General features: G+C 46.0%; 1 protein-coding gene across 1 annotated transcript in view; it reads right to left on the bottom strand.

The window, feature by feature from the left end:
* The window catches only part of PTPN11 (protein tyrosine phosphatase non-receptor type 11), a 1,257,273-nt gene that overhangs the window by 703,303 nt on the left and 532,926 nt on the right, over positions 1-21,044 (bottom strand). Inside the window, exon 7 of the mRNA XM_069619490.1 lies at positions 17,402-17,498. Coding sequence (XP_069475591.1) covers positions 17,402-17,498 — 97 coding nt within the window. The remainder of the gene's footprint in view (positions 1-17,401; positions 17,499-21,044) is intronic.

Consider the following 21,044-nt stretch of genomic DNA (forward strand, 5'->3'; position numbering starts at 1 on the left):
TCCATAGGGTATAATCTGTTTTTTGTGTATGTGTTACACAGCACCCTCAGTGCAGTAACACAGGGGTGTCATAGTGACCCCTAAACATAGACTCCATACCCTAGGACTGTAAAGTCACCATTGACTTTACTAGTCCTAAATTGCGAAAAAGAACCAGTACAAAACCATCATATTGTGGAAGTACTGGAAGGGGTAAATTATATTGCCCCTTGGTCTGTTTTCAAGGGGGCACTGTCCAGTCCCCCCTTGTCTAGTTTTTGGCTGGTGGCAGTGGTTACCACGCAAAATATTCCACCGGAATATTTCCAATGGGATTTTCCCATTGATTTTAAACGCACCACTTTTTGGTGCAATGTTAAAGATACCGCCGGTTTATTTATTTAATATTAAATTCACGGTTGGGTCTTTTCGCCAGAACTCTTTTCTAAAATGGCGTTCGTGTCCGTCTCTGTAACTCTGACGAAGGTCGAGCCCTTTGTTCCACTTTTTGGCAGGCTTCTCCACAGAAGCCCTAAAAATGGTGCCACTCTGTCTGGGTTCCACAGGATGTGTGGGAGGGGAATTGGCACCCTGGACTGTGTTGCCTTAGCAACTCAAGTCGCACTCTATTCTGATTGGCCCAGTGCTGAGCCGCCCGGCTCACCACTTAGCATGTGTGAGTGACAGCTAGGCTGTTGAATGGGGGTTTTTCTGCATAAAAGCAGGGTCTTTGGGACTGGAACTTCAGAAGTCGCCACAGGACTTAAGAACCCGAAGAGGGAAAAAGTTGAGCCATCTGCAACAACGACATCACCGCTGGAGCCCTGCTGCAACAAACTCACCACTTTCCCAACGACAAGAGAAGATGATCTGCTGGACGAGTCTTCTTCCTCTGAGCTGGTGGGACCAACCAGTTCGCCCCTTTCGCCTTCCAAAGACGTCTCTCGGTCGAATCGCCCGTGCCAAGCACCCCAGCAGCCGGATAGCCAAGCTTCACCACTTTGACGGCGAATAAAAGGAACGCACCTTTCACCGACGAACTCCGTGGCTGGTTGGTTTCATCCCTGTGCAGTGCATCGACTCCACGTTTCCTCCTCGACGAGATCCTCTCTTCCCCTGTTCGAAACAACGAACTGCAACCACTTCCAGGAACAACTGCCACCACTGGAGCTTCCTCTCTCTTTAAGGTACTGTGTCCTGCCTGGCCTCCCTTTCTTCGGTTTGCCCAAGGTGACCCTTAAATCCTTGGCTTTCCAACTGGGTTTGCCCCAGACCTTCTAACTTTATCTTCTTGAATCACCCCAACCTCTTTTGAACATTCTGCAAAGACTTTTAGTGCATTTTAAACCATGTGATCCTGGGCACATTTCGCTTTGCTCCATTTAAAGTGGGCCTGGCCTATGAACTTTGGCTCTACAGTGTATACTGCCTTTACTCCCTTGCTTTGAACTTCTAAAAGTGTTGGGAACTGTTTTATTTCTATGCTCTGCCTTTTTCTCTCCCTTTAAATTAACTATTGGAGTGCCATCTAGGTTATGCGCTCACATCTGTTTTAACAAATCGTGGCGTTTTAACTCTGACTTGTCTAATAGTTATCAAGGGAGATGTGTATACTTTACCTGACTGTGTTTTAACTTGCTTTTGATTAAGAGTTCTAGTATATTGCCTAAAGTGTGTTTTAAATAAATAATAATATACTTTTTATACAAAGCTCTTTGTTTGCTCTACTGTGTTTTTAGCCCTATTGTGTATACTCTATATACTGCCCTACTCTTCTTGAGAGAAGTCTGACTGCTCAGCCACAGCTACCAGGTAAATCTGGGTGGTGCAGACTGCTACCAATGGGGTTTACTGCTTACTCCTATAGTCTTAATCTTTTTGCAGTGGTCCCCGAGTGAACTGCACAGGATTTTGCCTAACACCAGCAGGTTGGCTGTCCTTGCCGGACAATCAGTCAGCCAATCACTACAGAGTGCATTTGGGTCTCCTAGGAGACTAAGCACAGGGAGTTCAGGCACCTCCCTCACTTCCTGCCTACCCCAGACACTCTGGAGCCCGAGGTGGGTTTCTCTCAGAAACAGAGTCAAAGGCGAAATGAACAAAGCGACCAAACCTTGTTTGGCGCGCAGAGAAACTCTCTAGAAGGACCTTTCAACAAAGACCTGGTGAAAAAAGAAGACCGGGCACCATTTTAGCAAAGATGGCTGGACGCCATCTTGAAAAAGATGGCTCCCGCGGTTAACTTTACCGGGTCCGTGAACGGTTGCGGTTAATGCAAACTAAGGTAGAGCAAAACAAAACCACTGCCACCAGCCAGTCAATCGAGGAAAGGGTAACATAAAATATGTTATATGAGCATTGAGACACAGCGGATACTAGGTAACCCCCCCAGCACTCTATTGTAAAATAGGGTGTACTGGGTCTAGCAAGTACAATGCTAAGTAAAGTCAATTACACTTTAATGCTCTGGGAAACGTAGTTGATCCCAGAGAAGGTATTTAAACCTTGGGAGATCTGGAAGACTTCCCTGTGGCACTGCACTGAAGGTGTTTTCTGACACAATTGTAAGAGATGAGGCCTATGGAGTTGGTTAGACTCCATAACCAAAAAGAAACAGTGTATAAAATCACATTAAAATACATGAGAGAGTGGGAAAAAGGGTCACACAGTCTCCAGGTTAAAAAAAATAAAGTCCTCAAAATTCAGCAAAGTTGCATTTTTGAGAATTCTCCCCAACACCTGGCTCCTCACATACTGCAGATAAGTAACGCAAAGGCGGAGGGGAGAAATCAGAGTTTAAAAAACTATGCGCAGCGCAAGGACAGGAGGGGAAGCGGAGCACCTGGGTGATACGCAGTGCATAGAGGGGCACACGCAGGGGGCATAGCCCACATAGACCATGTCCCCTGCTCAAAAACAAGCTTAGTGCTCCGTGCTTGCCATGCCAGCTGCGAGATTACTTTAGACACCCCGTCAGCTTGCTTTCACCGGCGGACATGTTCCACATGCAAATTAGCCACGTGAGTCCATTCTAGAACCGCACACAGTAGCCACGTGCAGCGAACGATTAGCTGCACATTAGACTGCCTGTAATCAGCCACATGTGGCAAACGTTTAGCTGCACATTAGGCTGCCTGTAATCAGCCACGTGTGGTGAACCATGCTTGGGCTGCACGTTTGACTGCTAGTGATTAGCCACGTGCAGCTGATCGGTAGCTGCATGAGCAGTACTAACGCTATAGTCGTGTTGTTGCATGTACCCTGCACTAGTCTGCCTTGGGGGTGTCACCAGTTTTATTAGTTGCATGAACAATGGTTTGCTTTGGGCGATACGTGTAAGTGGAACACAGATCACTAATCCCAGCTCTCTTTGCAGGACTGGAACTGCTCCAGACACCGACACAGAGTGCGCAGGCAGGAGGCCAGCACTCACAGCCTGAGCTAAGTGCTTTTCTGGTTATCTTGTATACTGCTGTCGTGTGGGGAATACGCATTGTGGGTCTGTGTGTGTGCATGTGTATTTAAAATGTTATTGAACTTCTCCTGTGTCCCATTACCTATCCACCTCCCTTCTCCTTGCCCTCTTTCTGGTTACCCTCAACAACTGTTCTTGTCCAACCTTCGAGATCCTAACCTTCTTTCCCTGCTGGGGTCTCAGGGGCTTGTTTAAGCTTAGTCTTGCAGGCACCAAGACTGCAGTGGGGGTGGTTGGTTCGTGCCACTCCTGCGCCTGGTAGCGAAAGCTGTGACAATTCTGGATTAGCTGGAGGGGTCGTAGAGAAGAAGAGGGTAGATTAAGAAAAAGGCTATTGCAGTAGTCTAGCATACAGCGAACCAGCGCTCTAGAGACATTGAGCTTCTGGGGGAAAGTGGGACTTCTTGGCAAGGTCCAGAATGTGAGGGATGAAGGAAAGAGGAGTCGAAGATGACTCCAAGGTTTCAGGCCTCAGATGAAGTAGAAGGGGGAGAGATAGTCCAGGTACTCTGCTGGACTCTGGTTCCACTGATGATAATCTGCTCTCCATTCCTGTGGTCGATTTCCCCTCCATGTAGTCTCTGGGTGCACACGCCAACCTTGGTGCTTTCTCTCTTGGTGCAACTTCAGCTGAAATTGTTTGTACCCCGGCATGGGGTCGTTTGAATCTAACTCTCCATGGGGTCCTTTAGTTCTCAAACCACCCTGGTCTTTTTCTGGTTTTTACCCCACCGTGGGGTAGTTTGGTTCTCACCCCACTTTGGGGTAATCTGGATCCCAACCCACTCTGGGGCTGTTTGGCTCTCAGCCCACTCAGTGTTGTCTTGATCTCTCCCCACTTTGAGGTTGTCTGCTTCTTACCCCGCTCTGGTATCATTTGTGGCCTTGCTGCCTCCCCACCTACCTGAGCACCCACATACCTCTTTCCTACAGGCAGCACTCCTCGGGTCGGGTGTACTGGGAAGGTGGCAAAGCCTTGGTCGGTTTGCTACCCTCATCTGTGTTGGAGTGGGTGCTCCCTTCCCGCCAGCTAATGGTAGAATCTTGGCAGCGGCTCCGCGTCTCACTGGCGTTTGGCAGCTCTAGCTCCCTCCACTGGACCTCTAGGTTTCGATATTCTTGCTCCATGCTCTGGCAGCTTTTCTGAGCCTTCACCGTGGTTCAAAGCAACACAATGGGTGTGTGTTCTCCTACCCAGGCCAAACCTCCCAGGAGCATTCTCTTGTGTGGCCCTGCTGGTCTCTCTCTTCACTTCCAGCAATGTGGATGGGCTCTCCTCTTTGGCAGCCAGGGGTCTCTCTCTTCCAGCAAAGATAGTTCTGAGGCAACACGCTGGTCTACATTGAGCAGCAGAGGTTTAGTATCCAGTCCCGGTACTGTGCTTAGACGCTGGAGTTCAAGATTAGGCGCAATATAAGAAACCAATTTAATTCTTTAGCTCTTGCCCGGATTGAGGATGGTGCCAGTGTAGGGTCAGAAACCACACCAGCCATTGGCACATGCCATGATAAATCATGTCAAATGCCAATTCCCATATAACCAACAAACTTACTGCACTCTTGGGATAAGGGGGGTTTACATATCCCTATGTAGTGATTGCCTGTCCTCTAAGAGGGGTCACCCTCAGTGGGATGCAATTTTCCCTGTCCCATAGGGTGTGTAAAGTTTATCAGGCTCACCTCCCTAGGCCCAAAAGGGGTGGCTCTCCTTAGGGGAGAGGAGAGGAATTCCATGGAATTGTTACAAGTTCTACTTTATATTTATGGTCTCCTATGTTTTGTAATCTTTTCAATGCAATCTCAGTAAATTAACCAATCCCTGCGTCGTGGCATCTGGAAATTATTATACCCATCTATAACAAAAAAGAGATCAATCGATACCAAAATCCTATCACCCAATCTCCCTTTTGGATGCCACTTCAAATATTTAGCGGAGTCTCATAAGAGGATACTAATTGGACTGGGCATTCGCCCTTAAAATCTTGGGGGATACAAGAGGTTTAAGGAAGGACTTGGAGCATCAAATCAAATACTAAACTTCTTGATGGTGACCTCAAAGTATACGATCTTAAAGGAAGGTAGCATTTATTTGGCTTTTAAGTATCTGTCAACAGCCTTGGACTTTCTGGACAGACACCAGTTATGGTCATTCCAGAAGCGCTGCTAAAGCTCATAGTCCTTCTACATACTGATACAGAGTCTGTAGTTAAACATAAAAGGGGAGATTGTATACCACCATTTGGGACCCATTGGGGGCTGCATCAGAGGTATGTTTTGGTTCCCATCTTATTCAATCTATATACAAAGGCACTATAAACTGCTCTGGAGTAATCCACGCCTGAAGTCCCAAGGCTGGGAGCAAGAAGGCTGCCACTATTGGCATATGCCAACAGAGTCTTGCTTCTTGCACATACACAGAGAGACTTGCAAAAGTTGTTAGATGAGTATGCATGGTTTATGGATCGCAGGAAATTAGGAATAAATGTGGGCTAGTCATTGGTATTGATAATGGGTAAATCATGTTATGCTTCTAAAGAGTTTTTGGTGAACAGATCTCCCTTATGCAGGGCTAAGATCTGGGGGTCTGAACTCGCCTCTAAACTAAAGGTATAGAAAATAAGTTTGTCGAGCGCCATTGACCATTCCGCACAGCACACCCTCTTACTGGAAACCCTTTTTGCTGTGTAGTGCGCCTTACAAATATTGAATAAATAAATAAAATAAAGCTAGTTCTGTGACCGACTGGTTACATACATCTGTGAAACTGGTGCTCCACCCAGAAGCTGATCCCCCAAACTCCTTGACATTCGATCTTACCACTCTGCTGATTTATACTAGCTACGCTGAAAGGGGAAATGGCAGCAAACTAGAACTTTCCACCTAATTTGCCCAGATCTCTACCTGCTACTTGATCCACTCTGCTTAGTCTTTTACTTCCTTTCCTCTTACATAATGAATACACAAAGCTAACTGGCGGTTTCTGCACACTAGTGATCAACAGTTCGATCCAGTCTGTAAATCTACAGACCTATTGCAATGACGTACACCGTTAGCCTGCAGAGCTTGCTTTGCTCCATGATTATGATTGCATTATACATTAGCACCTTCCAGAGTCTTTATTATATCTATTTATTTGGGTCTATTCATGCTGCTAACCTTTTACATTTTGCACACACTCATCCAGGGCTCGGAAAATCTACTCGCCACTCACATAGGAGGGCAGGTATCATTTGCAGGGAATGTTTGACAATTTTAGTTGACATTAACTTTGCTTGCGTTAAATGTCAAAAAAAGGTTTCAATGTGCATGGCCAGCCTCTGGGTAGCAACAGTGTGCCAAACAAAGTGGGTTTGTAGTGACGTGCACCACTTTACTGAAAGCGCATTCCCATTTTTTGTCAACCATTGATGTGGGTCAAGTGCATTTCTCTTAGGTCAAATAGTTAAACTAAGTTACTCGAACTGCAGGTTTTATGGAATTGTAAAGAAGTTGCAAGCCTTGAGTAATGTCTTACTTCAGTGGTTCACAGAAATGCTATATTTTTGTTCATTTTATGTCCTGAGCACAAATAACTTCTAGAGACTTTAAGCATATTAGTACAGCATTGCTAATCAAATGGGCCTGTTTGATAATCGAGAACATTTTAATTAGCACACTCTGCTAATCAATTTTTCAAAACTAATGTATGCCTTGCTATGGGTTGATGGGTGTTTTTATTGTGTATTTACTGATGTGATCTAATTTTGCATTTATGAATGAGAATGCATTATGATTATTCAATAATCAAAATAAAGGTTATGTTTGAACATACACTATCAACATATGTACATTCAGCTAAGGGTGCTCTCGCTAAAGAGCACCAGACTTTACTTTTCACACAGTTAGTTCAGTTTGACGGAAAATTAAAATATAGTACAGCAAGCAAGGAAGACAAAGGTAAGTACGAAAACCAGCTGGGGAACAGATAAGTAATTCAAAGAGCCAAAAACACAATAAACAGCCTTCTAAGAATAAGCCCTATGCTAATAAAATTATTTCCCTTGCTAAAGGGGTTGGGACTGTAAGGAAGGCATAGTATCAAGGTAAGACAAACACAAGTGACCACAGTTCAAGGGTGTTTATTGAACTTTGAGAGAGGTGTTATAAACGCCTATCTAAACCTAAATCTAAGATGGGAGCAAGCTATGACCATCAAATAATAAAGAATACTGTCCTAGTGGAGTTGTGCCAAACAAAAAAAGGGCCTCTAATATAAAAACCTATTGCCATTTCTTACTACTAGCTACAAACAGTGTGGGGTTACAATTCATTAAAATGAAAGAAGTGTTCACAAAATGATAATCGGGATACTTGGGCCTGTGACCTCCCTTCCCCACAGTTTCAGCACAGGGTAAGGCGGTTCACTCTGGGCAAAGTGCACGCTCTGGCATCTGCGGTAAGAAGATACAATGGCAGTGCCAATATCAGGGCCTTCTGTGCTCAAGTTTCTTTTCCATCAAAGTCTCTTGTTTCAGGGGGCCTGATGTGCGAAATGAAAACATAGAAAGTTCCTTTCTTCTTGTAAATAAACAATTTTGTATGTTTCTTCCTAGATTCCCCCACCCCCTCAGTCAGGTTCAAATCCCCTTTTCTTGTTATTCCAAAAGGATTCCTTCTCGGGTGACTCGCGGTTCACCCGGATCCCCCTCTGTCGTGTTCAGATCCGTCTTCACGTGCAACTAGTCTCCCTCAGCCGGGTTTGGACCAATTGTAAGTTCCACTTTATACTTATCGAAGACTTTCGATTGTGCACAGGTTTTTGTTGGCCCCATTGCAGGACCACTCGGATTCAAAGTCTTTCTGACAACGTATTTCTCATTTAGTTCGATACCCAACAGAGACCTTCAAATGAGCGCCCCCAGACAACGGACCACTGTGTATTTGGTATATGATTAAGGTTTCAACAGTTCATGCACTCCTTAAGGTTCCAATTGTTTGCGCTTCTTAACACATGCGCTTCAAACACAGTTCTTTGTAGAATTCTTCATACAATGTTGCCGCTTGCAACCTTGGTTCAAACATAGGGTAATTTTGTATCAGTTTCTCCGACTCACCAGCTGTGCTGCTTTTACTGGCGCGGCTTTCTTGCAGGATCCAAGGACAGTACCACAGCGGCAATAGCACTCCCAGCCTGGGTTATCGACACAGGAGTGCCCCGGATACCTTTGATGCACAGCGTAGGTCTGCTAGCTTCCGTTCCTTGTCTTGGGCTTTTTACTTTCCAAGGCTTGTGTAGATAGCGGTTTCTAGAGGTGAAAGGTACTTCCCTTCTTGCAACCCTCTCCGGTCTCGCTGCCTTTCTCTTCGTGTTAAATTGCCACCTTGGAACTGCTGCTTCCTTGTGTGCTTTTCCTCGGTCAGAGTGTGCTTTCATGCTTCGCCTTTTATCCATGTGGGGAAGTGTGATGGGAGTCAGGTGTGTGCAATGATTAGTAATTGCCGGTCTTTGCATGACTAAGGTGATGGGACATGTCGGATATACAGCTCTGATGTTAGTCTGTTGTTGCTCACGATGAACTGTCCGTGAGAAAGTGGTTGTGTCAGAAAGGGGGTTGAAATTCCCGGTATCCTACCTAGTAGGATGGGGAAAAGGAGTTACAGGAAAGGGGATACCGCGTCTCACCCTTCAGTGTCCCATTTCCACTCCCCGAAAACCCCCAAATCCAGGTGATCCTCCCACACTGGTCGACCCCAAGGAATTGGTTCCAATAGCGATGGCCGTGTCCTGGCCACCTGGATGACAAATCCCCGGCAACTAGTGAGGAGACACCTTCAGGATTCTTACAGCAACAAGCGCCTAAGAGTCACACAGATCACCCTTTGCAGGTAGTTAAGAGTCTTAAGAAGGCTGAACAAGTGTGGCAAATCCAATATGTAGGTCTGATTGTCCCAAACACTGAAGAACAAAGTAAGCTAGGTTCTTAGGAGCTCCTCTGACAATCCCGCCACCTTAGAGGAAGCACAGTGGGATCCGAGGCCATAACTCCACTGATCATTACCAGGAAAGGGAAAACTAGGATTAGGGTTTTGCGCCAATTAGAACACTATGGAGATAGGGGGTGTTGTAGGGTAGAAACAGGCATGTTAACTTGCTCACTCTACTCACATGCTTTCAGAAACTAGTTCTGAGGCTTCTGAATCCGCTGGTATAACTTATTCATATCTTGGTTCCTTTAGAGGGTGTCCAGGGGTTGCTGGTGCACAGGTCACTAAGCTTCAGGATTTAGGTTCACCTAGTCGGCTTGTTCTACGCACTGGTGAGATGGTCCCTGGCACTAGACAGCTGGGTGGCCCTGGCACGCTGAAGAAAGGGCCACCACAATGCTGACAACCTTGGAGGATCCCCGGGACACAATCCAGGTGGGAGACATCTATGACCACCGCAATCTGATGATGGAAGATGACCCTTGTGGAAGAAACAAATAAGATGGCTCTGAAGACCCACCCTTGTGCTGGAGTGTTGCAACTGCAGGGGAAGGACTATTGTTTTACTAGTCGAGGATCTGAGGATTCCCAAGTCCTAATTCGGGAGGGCAACCAAATCAGTGGGACACTTCTGTTAGATTCCAAGGGCAGGATCCTCAAACAAGTTCACACTCTCAGCTGTGCCCACTTTACGTTTGTCTGCGTTTCACCGGTTTGGAGGAGACTGGGTTTCACTGCATTGGGCTCTCTCCTCCAGCCAGGTGCAGTCTGCAGCTTCACATGTGCTAAGTTGATCATTGGTGATTCTGGGAGATGTATCTAGCCTGGAGGAGCTCACCTTTGGCACGACAACTTGGTTGCTCTGGGCATGCATGGTCGCAAAGAGAATGAGGTCCTGGAAGTCAAGCAGCTCCTTCAATATTGATGAATGGGTGGATGAGCTGCTCACAATATCAACCTATAAGAAAGCGATCTACAAGAATGCTGGTGACATTGATAAGTTTGAGGACATCTGGAGTAGTTTCCTTGAAGTCTACGGTTAATATACATCCTTTATTTGGGCCACTGAGTTACTGTAATTGCTTATATTTCATTGCTAACTTGTTTTTATTTTCTGGTTTGTATTGTTGCATACAACCTTATTATTTGGTCAGTAGATCTGTACATATTATTGAATTTTGGTTCTCTTTCTTTATTCTATCTTCTTTTTCTTTCTCTTTCTCTCCCTTACTTTGGGATCTTTTGTGACTATTGTTGGGTATTTTACTTTTGTTGTTAAGCATTTGTTAAGCTCAATTGGATTCATTGTTTTTGTTTACCTTTAACTGTTTAATGAATTATAGTATTCTGTATGTTTTATTGAAATGAATAAAAATTTGCTAACCGGATAATTGGTGGTTGCAGCCTCGCAGCTGGGATGCTTTTCCACGCGTCGTTCTGGTGTGGCAGTGGTTATTTCTGAATGTTGAAGTCCTGAAATGAAGAAAAAACGACTCCAGCCAGACAAGCGGCAGGTAGGCAAGGAGGGAGAAACAGTGGCACCAACGGTTTTGCAGTACAGTGCACGCTGCGGGGGATCAGAAGCTGAGATCTCCACGCCCTTCCACGCCCACCCCCCCCACCCCCCCCCCCCCCCAACTACCTCTTTTGCACGTTTGGGCTACCATCTGCTCTGGTATACGCTCTGGTAGGATGCCTACCTGAGGTTAAGGCGGCCCCCGCTCGCCCCCCTTGCCAGGGTGAAGACCCTGAATATGTCTAACAGATGGCCCAAAAGCCGGCAAACATTAAAAAACCAGATTCGGCCAAAATGACCGAATCCAAATGAGCTACACCACCAAATTACCGAAAATAGATACTACTAAATGTCCTACGGACTAAATGTTCATAGGACATTTTGTAGTATCTATTTAGTGGTGTAGGTCCCCCCCCAAACACCCTGCTCACTATACTATAGAGTATACTATAGAGTATCGTGAGCAGGGGACACCCTCACAGCTGACCAACCAAAAAAAAGGACCCTGTGGCGCCGGTTCCCGATCACGGAAGTGAAAGGGAACTGGCGTTGCAGGGACCAGCAAGACTGAAGGAAAGGTAGTTTAGTTTAGTTTAGTTTATTATTTGTAGGGCGCGCCAGGCCCTGGAGCATCAGGGCGCACAAGACAAGAATATGCTCAGCTTTGTTACAGGTACAATTACATAAACATAATACATTCTGCCATAAATAAAATATATACAGGTACATGTGCATGGTCATAATGCAGTATACAATAAGCAAGAATGAGCAGGGCTGGAGCAAGGTCGAGACAGGAGGTGATCAAATACAGGAATATTCACAATGTGGAGGTGATATACAGTGGAATAGGTACAGTAATATACAATGGAGTAAAATACAGAAAGTGGTATCAGAGCTGGGGCATGCAGGTGGAAAGCTAGTAGGGACAGTCAGGTCAAGCAGGTCGGTTTAGTTAGATGTCATTAGCTCTCAGCCACTTGGTCAGGTAAGTAGGGGGGCAGGCGTGGGTGGGCTGGGGGGTTAGGGTTTCTTTAGGTTTGGAGTTGTTTTACCTTGAATGACCGAATGGGAAATGTACGAACAATTTTGCATCACATACATTTCTCATCCGGTCATTTTTGTCGCGGTTATTTCTGCTTCGGTAAGACAACCCCAATTCTTCAAACCCACCTACACGAGAGGAGTAATGGCCTGTCTAGGGCCAGGGACTGGTTTGAAACCGTCCAAACCAAAACAGAGGGCACATGACTATGCTCAGAATGAGCCCATGTGTGCATATTGCCCATTTTTGGCCTGCCTCATGGTTTTCCAAGACAAAGGAATGGCCCAAAAACAAAAAAACACTAAGTAGGACTTAAACAAATACATACGTAACACAATAGATATAAATAAGGTACATTAGACTGCTAATGAAGTCATTTGGTTTGGACCCTTGGTAAAGCCAAAACTCAATTGGTGCAGTCACCACTCTACTCCAATAGTGGCCAAAACAGGGTGCTTAAAAAGTAACCATGTCCTAAGAGCCGTGAGGGCTAACATGGGGAAAAATACTTTAAAAGGGTTGCAATGGTGAGGGGACTTCAATTGATGTCCATCTGACCACGAAAATAGGTCAGAGAACCTAAAAAATAAATAAAGTGGAACAAAAAAATGTTGGGGTCACATAAAAAGGAAAGAGCCACAAACAAAATCGAATACTGCCTAACTCTCACTATTTTCAACTGGCAATCCCAAAGAGTAACGCACTAGAGATGCTAACTTGCGATGTAAAACAGTTGGAACTATAAATAGACCCAAAATGAACATCTAACTACGAGTATTTTCTCAATTGGTTATACGGATGAATCGATTTTTCCATTTTTTTTTACATCAAGATGAAACTAACAGATATTTTTTAACAACTATACAATATGAAACAGAAGAGTCTATTGGTAATGTCATATATTCATTCAACCTTGTTTCAAAATCTATGCCATTTAGTCATGTTTGAAAACTATTTTGGGTGGCACGGAGGAGGCATTTCATTTGAAGTTACTTCCATGATGCAATGCATTATTCATAAATTGAGAGTTATTTGCCACAACTAACCAGAAGAACAAGTTACGTACCCCTCCCACGTATTCCTCATCTTTTGATCATTATCCATCCAGCTTCAGCTGCTTCGGAAAAAATCTCGACAGGGGGCGCTGTGCAGTAGCGTCAATTACTATTTTCCTCAAGGGCCTCCGTCCGACTGTCAATGTTATCCGCAGTATATGCAGCACGTGCTGCGCGCCTTGGCTTCAGTTGTTTTTCCATGTTTAGAGGAATTACTAGTACCTCCTTAGAAGACTCTCAGAGAGCGTAGAGTGTAAAACACATAAATTCTGCAGTGGGGTAGGTTGTGAGGGACGATGAGGAATATGTGGGAGGAACATCCAATCGAAAGAACGTTACCAGGGGTAAGTAACTTGTTCTTCCAATCGATTGTGTCCTCACACGTATTCCTCATCTTTGATAGCATCCCAAAGCAGTAAAAGCCTTGGAGGTGGGAAAGAATTTAGATTTGTCCTTAGCAGTTATCATGGACAGAGTAAAAACAGCTTTCCCAAAAGATTCCTCTTGAATAAGTGTCCAGGGAGTAATGTTTTACAAAGGTGTGTATGGTAGACCAAGTGGCTACCGCACAAATGTATTTAATTGGTACTCCTCTCTAAAGAGAGAAAGTAGTAGTCATGCTCTGGTTGCGTGAGCTCTTAGCTACTCTGGGGGATCTTTACCAGCCAATCTATAGCACTCTTGGATAGCCAGAATAATCCATCTGGATAGTCTGTTTTGTTATTGCTAAACCCAATTTATGACCTGTGTATCCAATAAATAACTGGTCATCCTGGCGAGTTCTTGACATTCGCAGATATAAAAACCGAGAGCCCTCTTAGGGTCCAGTCTATGTAACCTCTCGTCCTCCTTTCCATGATGAGGAGATGGAATAGAAAGTTGGTAAAACTATCTTTTGGGACAAACTGAATTCATGCTATTTTTGGCAGAAACAAAGGTTTTACTTTACGAATCACCTTATCCTTATAGAAGGCCGGGTATGGAGGTTTACAAGACGGTGCTTGCAATTCGCTCACTCTGTGGGCTGATGGGATTGCGACTAGCAAAACAGTTTTTAGTGTTAATATTCTTAAAGGACATGAAAGCATGGGTGCAAAAGTGATGCATATTAACAATTTTAATACACAATCTAAATCCCAAACAGGGACCTGAAAGTGAGTAGGAGGAACCACATTAGTGAGTCCTTTAAGAAACTGAATGATTAAAGGGACTTTATGAGGTTTCTTCTGATGAGTGCTTGAAAATCAAAAGCGCTGCCGGATAACCCTTTATTGTTGTGATCTGGAGCCCCAGATTTGCTAAGTGAAGTAGAAAAGATAACACTTTAGGTGTATCGCACTGAAACAGATCCACATTCTTATCCCTACACCAGCTGCTGAACTTGTTCCAATGACAGCGGTATAAGGATTTTTTTGCTGGCCTTCTGGCCGAAAGCAAAGTCTCCATTACCTCGTCCGGGAGGTCCCAATCCGTGTACCATAGCCTCTCGGAAACCATGTATGAAGGCTTTTTTGACCTCTGGATGGAGAACCCGGCCCTGCTCTCGCAAGAGAAGGTCCTCTCTTTGTGGAAGACTTATCGGAGGGCAGATGGACCTGTCCAGAAGGTCCAGGTACGACGTCCTCCTGGTGCGATCCGGGGGGATTAGGATCATGGATTTCCTGAACTTTCTCAACCTCCTGATCATGTGAGGAATGATGGGGACTGGAGGAAACACGTACAGGAGTGGAAACTCACAGTTCACCACGACACGTCTCCTAGAGCTACTCTTGGGGGAAATTCCCTGGAGCAGAACAGTTCGCACTTCCTGTTGACACTGGTCGCAGACAGAACCACTTGAGGGGTTTCCCAAAGAGTGAAGATCTCTTGAAAGACTTCCTGAGCTAGTTCCCACTCGTGGGAGACTGTGCGCTGTCTGCTCAGAGCATCCGCAGCCGTGTTCTCCTCTCCGCCTAGGTGAACTGCCAATAGAGAGATTCCTTCTTGTATTGCCCATAACCAGAGCTGCATTGCCTCTCTGAACAGTGGTAGTGACCCTACACCTCCTCACTTGTTGAGGCAGTACATGGCCACTGTGTTGTCCATCATTATCAAGACATTCCTTCCCCGTATAGAAGGCAGAAAAGCCTTCAGCACTACTCTAATGGCTCTCAGCTCGTGCAGTTTGGACTCTGATGGGAGACCAACGACCGCGGATTGTCAGATCATTGGCATGTGCTCCCCACCACATGAGTAAGGCGTCCGTCACTACTGTTATCTCCGGCCATGGTTGCCAAAAAGGTTCTCCTTCAGAATGTTTTCCTTGCAGGCCCACCACAGCCGATCCTGTGCGACCCCGTTTGGAACCTGAAGTAGGTCTGACATCTTTCCTGAGAATTAGGCCCATTGAGCCGTGAGAGCCTATAGCAGGGATCTCATTCTCAGACGAGCCTGTGGCACCAGAAAAATGCAGGATGCCATTAGGCCAAGCAACCTAAAAAAAAAACAAGAAGGCCAGAAGACACTGGGCACGCTGAAATATGGTAACCATCTGCAGAATGTGATGAGCCCTCACCTGGGGTGGCAAGGCTTTTCCTGAGAAGGCATCCAGGACTGCTCCTATAAATTGGAAGATGATTGTGAGATGTATCATGTTTGACTTCTTGTAATTGAGGGAGAAGCCCATTTTGTGGAGAAAATGGCAAGTCACGTCAAGATGTTCCAGGGTCTGTTCGGGAGAATGAGCCCTGATCAGCCAATGGTCCAGGTAGGGGTAGACGTGAATCCCCCTCTCCTAAGACTTGCAGCCACCACCGCCATCAACTTGGTGTATAACCTCGGGGGGAGATCAGTTCAAATGACAGAACTCAAAATTGATAATGAGAACCACCAACTGCGAGGGTCTCAATCCTCTATCATTTTTAGGGATTAGAAAATACGGGGAGTACCAACCCTGGTTCCTCTCCGCCACAGGTACAGGTTCTATTGCACCTTTCTCTAGCAAGGTCAACATTTCCTGCATAAGGAAAGACCTGGAATCTTCAATGAAATGTTCCACGGTGGATGATCTTGATACCTTTTTAGAAAAGGAAGGCAGTAATCCTGGGCTACTGTTTCCAGTGCCCAAGCATCTGAAGTAATGTCTTGCTATTCTTTCAGATGCTACGAGAGCGTGCCTCCCATTGGGGTCTTGTGGATTAAGGCCTCAGAAAGAAGATTTCTCTTGTGTTGCCTTCAATGGCTTCCGAAAAAGTCTTGGAAGTAGGCTTTGAGGCCAATGACGTCGAAGTCTTGAACATAGGCGTTGATGGCTTCGATATGGGTGTCGAAGGTACCGAAGTCGAGGGCGTCAATGGAACTGATCCTGTTTGAGAAGGGCTGGACTATCGACTTGGCGAGGTCCTCAACACTTTTTCATTCTTTTGAGGCCTTGAAGACTCTCAATGATCGTCAGGTTTACATCCTGGACGCGAGAGTGCATAGGGTTTTGCCTTATACTTCCCTTTGTCGTCTTTTTGCAGGATGACCAGGTCATGGTCCTTCGTCCGTTCTTTCGAGGGAGTAGGGGCTTCTCTCACAAGATTTTCATCATTTCCCTGCCATTTAGCTGGGGAGTCGGATTTTGTTGGACATGTGATTCTCTTGGGTGAGGAGTCACTCGAGTTAGAAGGAGACAGGACGTCTTTTCTTTGAGGAAGATGAATGATGCAAACAAATTCTCGATCGAGATTTCTTTAATCTTTTTCAGCGAGGATAATCTCTCGACTCATCAGAAGTACGTCTTTTTGGAACAGAAGAATTCTACCCACTGCCAATTTACCTCTAAGCTCTCTCAGAGCCTTGTCAGTCATCGCACTCCATCGTACAATGCTCTGTGCCGAGGCACCACAGGCAAACACGGTGGGCGTCGGCAATGGACATCTTTGACCCACAATTCTGACATTTCTTAAAATCCTCTTGGGCATTGATGGAGTCTACAGTGAAGACATGACGCGTTCTTAAAAGAACCGAAGCGCCCCGTAATTTCTCACGAAGTGAAAGATGCGTCGCAAAAACAGAACTGAAGCCAACGGGGGCGCTGCGCACGCTTCATATACTGCAGATGACGTCGACAGTCTGACAGAGGCCCTCGAGGGACATCGAGTCATCGACGCTACCGCACAGCGCCCTTTGCCGAGAATTATTTTTCCGAAGCAGCTGAAGCTGGAAGGATAATTAACGAAAGATGGAGAATACATGGGAGGACACAATCCATTCGAAAGGTCCCTTCTGAGGCCAGCACATGCTGCTCAGTCACACTCATGGAAGGATCCTGGTCTGTGATGATCACTGGCCAGTTAAACGACAATGATAAGTGCCACACAAGCAACGTTTTAAAAATCAAATACTTACACGGCAAAATATTTTTATATCGATTCTTCCCTTTGTTCTCTGGCCGCTGACCCTCCTTTCGGCTGTAGAGTAGTTTGCATTCTTGCTGCTGTAATGTCTAAATACAAATGGAAACAATTTCAGTTTCATAGATAAAAAGGAAAACGTAGCACATTGTTTAAAAGAGCAGACATTTTATTGTTACATTCAAAACATTAGAATTACTCTATCTCGTAATATATCAGTATACAGTTAATAAAGTTCTGCAAAACTATCGATGCCAGTTATTGCAACAATGAGTGATTGTTTGGGCACAGGGAATATGGTCAATAACCCAAATAACCCACAGGGGTATGTCGATTAGTTCTAAAGAAGCACTTTAAGAGGCAAACTGCAGATGTGTAAATAATGCACATTTTAATGCCTATGAAAGGTGATGGGATGCACAAGGAGGATTAAGGTGATTCATGCATCCACAGAACAGCCAGAACATGAGCATCTACATCAGTGTAAAGTTCCAGACTCAGGCATGGAACAATGTATCCTGACGCAGACACTCTTGAGGGGAGTGCCTAGTGATTAGCCTGCTCACTCACTCCTTGGATACAGACTAGATTGGCACATTGTTGAAATGGAGACAAATAAAAAAAAAGATTGGTGTCATGAAGTAATTGATTTATTTGAAAACGTGCAAAGTGCAAACTAAGGCCTGACGGCGTCTAGGCGCATACGTCACATAGGTCTTCCCACTGCTGCCTAATTCCCCACCTAGTCCTAACATGAGACAGGCCTTTGGACCAAACAGGCATGTATTCCAGAACTTGAACAAAACGAATGACAGGAGCCCTGTACTCTAGCTCTTAAGGGCACTCATGCAATCATAATCCATGAAGTGACTTTGAATAAACTGTTTACAATGAATGGATATAAAAGTGTAGTAGATGCTAGTCCTCCCTTTTAACGCCTCCCATTAGCAAGGTAGTACACAGCTTCTTCTCGGAATGCTTGGTGATACCCCCATACACTGTGTCCAGCTGATCATGGATCAAAATAGCTGGGAACTATTTACTTAGAAGTGCCTGTTTTTGTTGAAACAAACAGCTGCTACTAGCGTCACACAAACATGCCTAGATCACATTAAAAGAATGTGTATAAAGGAGATTTCTGACAAATCTAGAAGGCACATTAAATCATGGATCATATGTAATCAACAGAAAGGCATAGCTTGCTTCTCACGTGGAAGTTAGATTTGCAGCATGCTATGTATTCACTCCTAGTTCCCAAAAGGTAGTAGCTACGATTATTGGCTCATAATGGATCCATAGGAGCCGCTTAACAGTTTCTTAATAGAGGCTTTCCTTCTGTAAATATATAAGGCAAAATTGATGATCTTCCAATTCAGGAGATATAAAATGAGGTAATTTCTACATACAGCAAATGCTGAAGGCCCGTGAGGCGCCGGGTGACACTGAGGAAGTGAAACTAAAATTATTCTGTTAGTTGTACAAGATGGCCAGGGGTGTAACGGTACACCGGTATACCGGTATAATTACCATGCATCTCCTCATTTAATCACAATAACCTTGACCTTGTCCATACCGGTTTACTGTGTGCTCAGCATCAAAGCACAGTTTTGTTTGTTTAAAGTGGTTTCAGTTCGCTCATTTTAACACGTGGGAGACAGGGGCAAGGCGGCAAAGCAGATCTGTATACGCAGACAGTGGAAGTTCTGACCACTTATTATTTTGTTTACATTGCCTGCAGCTGCCTGGCATCTTCCAGTAAGCTGGCACCCCCACTGAGCAAGGCAGATAAGCTGGTGTCAAAGTCGCGAAGCTGTAGTCACGAGGCTCCAGTGAAACATGCATTGAAAGCTCCAGTGAAAGCTGCATGGCTTGGGCCCTCTAGTAATGTGCTGCTATCTTCCATACAAAAATAAACACATTCTGCGTGAAAAAAAAGCCTCCCATGTGCAATGCGGAAAGGGTTGTTGTCCCAGCATGGGTCTGGCATGGATTCACATGCTCATGAATATTCCCCGTCGTCAGGCTGGGAATCCTCGGTAAAGAAAAAACCAGTATCAGTTTTGTTTCTGATCTGTCTTTCGTAGTAGTAACCAATCACTGGTCTCTGCGTCATACTGACCACAGCCAATGACTGCCCTCTACCTAAGCACCGCCTCTGGCAGCCATCTTCAGATTTGGAAGCACGTGAAGTGGCAGTATGACCAAGTGAAGAGCCGCAGAGGGGTAGGCGGGAGGGTTCGCATGTGAATCCATGCCAGACCCAGGCTGGAGAACAACAGTTACAGGTAAGTAACTTGTTCCTTCTCCAGCATGGGGTCTGGCATGGATTCACATGCTCATGAATAAAGAATACATAGCAGTACACACATGCACAACCACGGGAGGTGGCAAAGTCTCAACATTAAGCATTACATCAAACTCAACATTAAGCATCTTACCTCCTCACCAGGCTCACCTCAGGCGAACAGGTTGCGCAGCACTGCTTGGCCGACCCTGGACTCCTCCCTGGAATCCCGATCGACGCAGTAGAATTTCGTGAAGGTGTGCGTCGACCTCCACGTAGCAGCCCTACATATGTCCAGCAGGGGCACACCAGAAAGGAACGCCGTGGTAGCTGCGATCGCTCTGGTGGAATGGGCTCTCGGACGGCCAGGCAGCGGTCGGTTTGCCAACCGATGACAGTACATGATACAGCCGGAGAGCCATCTGGAAATGGAAGCCTTCGAGAGAGCCTTCCCCTGATTGACAGGTCCAAAGTTCACAAAGAGTTGTGACGTCTTCCGAAAACACTTTGTGCGGTCCACGTAGAACTTCAGCGCTCTAGCCACATCCAGCGAGTGCAAAGTCCTCTCAGCCGGCGACGAAGGCGACGGGAAGAACACAGGCAACACCAAGGGTTCGTTGAGATGGAAGTCCGACGGTACCTTGGGCATGAAGGAGGGGTGCGTCCTGAGCACTACCCTCGTGTCGTGAAAAGTCAAGTACGGGGCCTTGCAGGAAAGGGCCTGGATCTCTCCCACCCGTCGTGCGGAGGTGATGGCCACAAGAAACGCTGTTTTCCATGACAGAAACTTCAACGGGGCCGAGTGCAGAGGCTCGAACGGAGGTCCCATGAGCTTGGTCAGCACCACTTTGAGCTCCCACGCCGGGGCCGGAGCCTTCACCGGCGGGAACGATCTGAACAGTCCCTTCATGAACTCTTTCACCAGACGATGAGACCACAAGGACGTCCGCCCCGTGGTTCTGGTGTATCGGGAGATCGCAGCAAGATGGATCTTGATGGACGCGTGTGCCAGTCCAGCTTTGGCCAGCGTCAGCAGGTACGGCAGTATCCGGGGAGCCGTAATCCGTAGAGGGTTAATCTTCTGTGCGTGGCACCAGACAGAGAACCTCTTCCATTTGTGTCCATAGCATTTAAGAGTCGAGGACGCCCTGGCCTTTGCAAGAACCTCTCTGCCGTCGGCCGGTATGTCGTATCCTCCAAACTCTAGCGCTGCAGGAGCCAGGCCTGCAAGTTCAGCGATTTCGGGTCGTGGTGGAGGATGGCGCCTCCTTCCCTGGAGAGCAGATCCGCGTCCACGGGCAGCTTGATTGGCGGGGACGTTGACAAGTCCAGAAGGTCCGGGAACCATATCTGC

Source organism: Ambystoma mexicanum, chromosome 10 (assembly GCF_040938575.1).
Source record: "Ambystoma mexicanum isolate Mex_15411 chromosome 10, UKY_AmexF1_1, whole genome shotgun sequence".
Lineage (NCBI taxonomy): Eukaryota > Metazoa > Chordata > Amphibia > Caudata > Ambystomatidae > Ambystoma > Ambystoma mexicanum.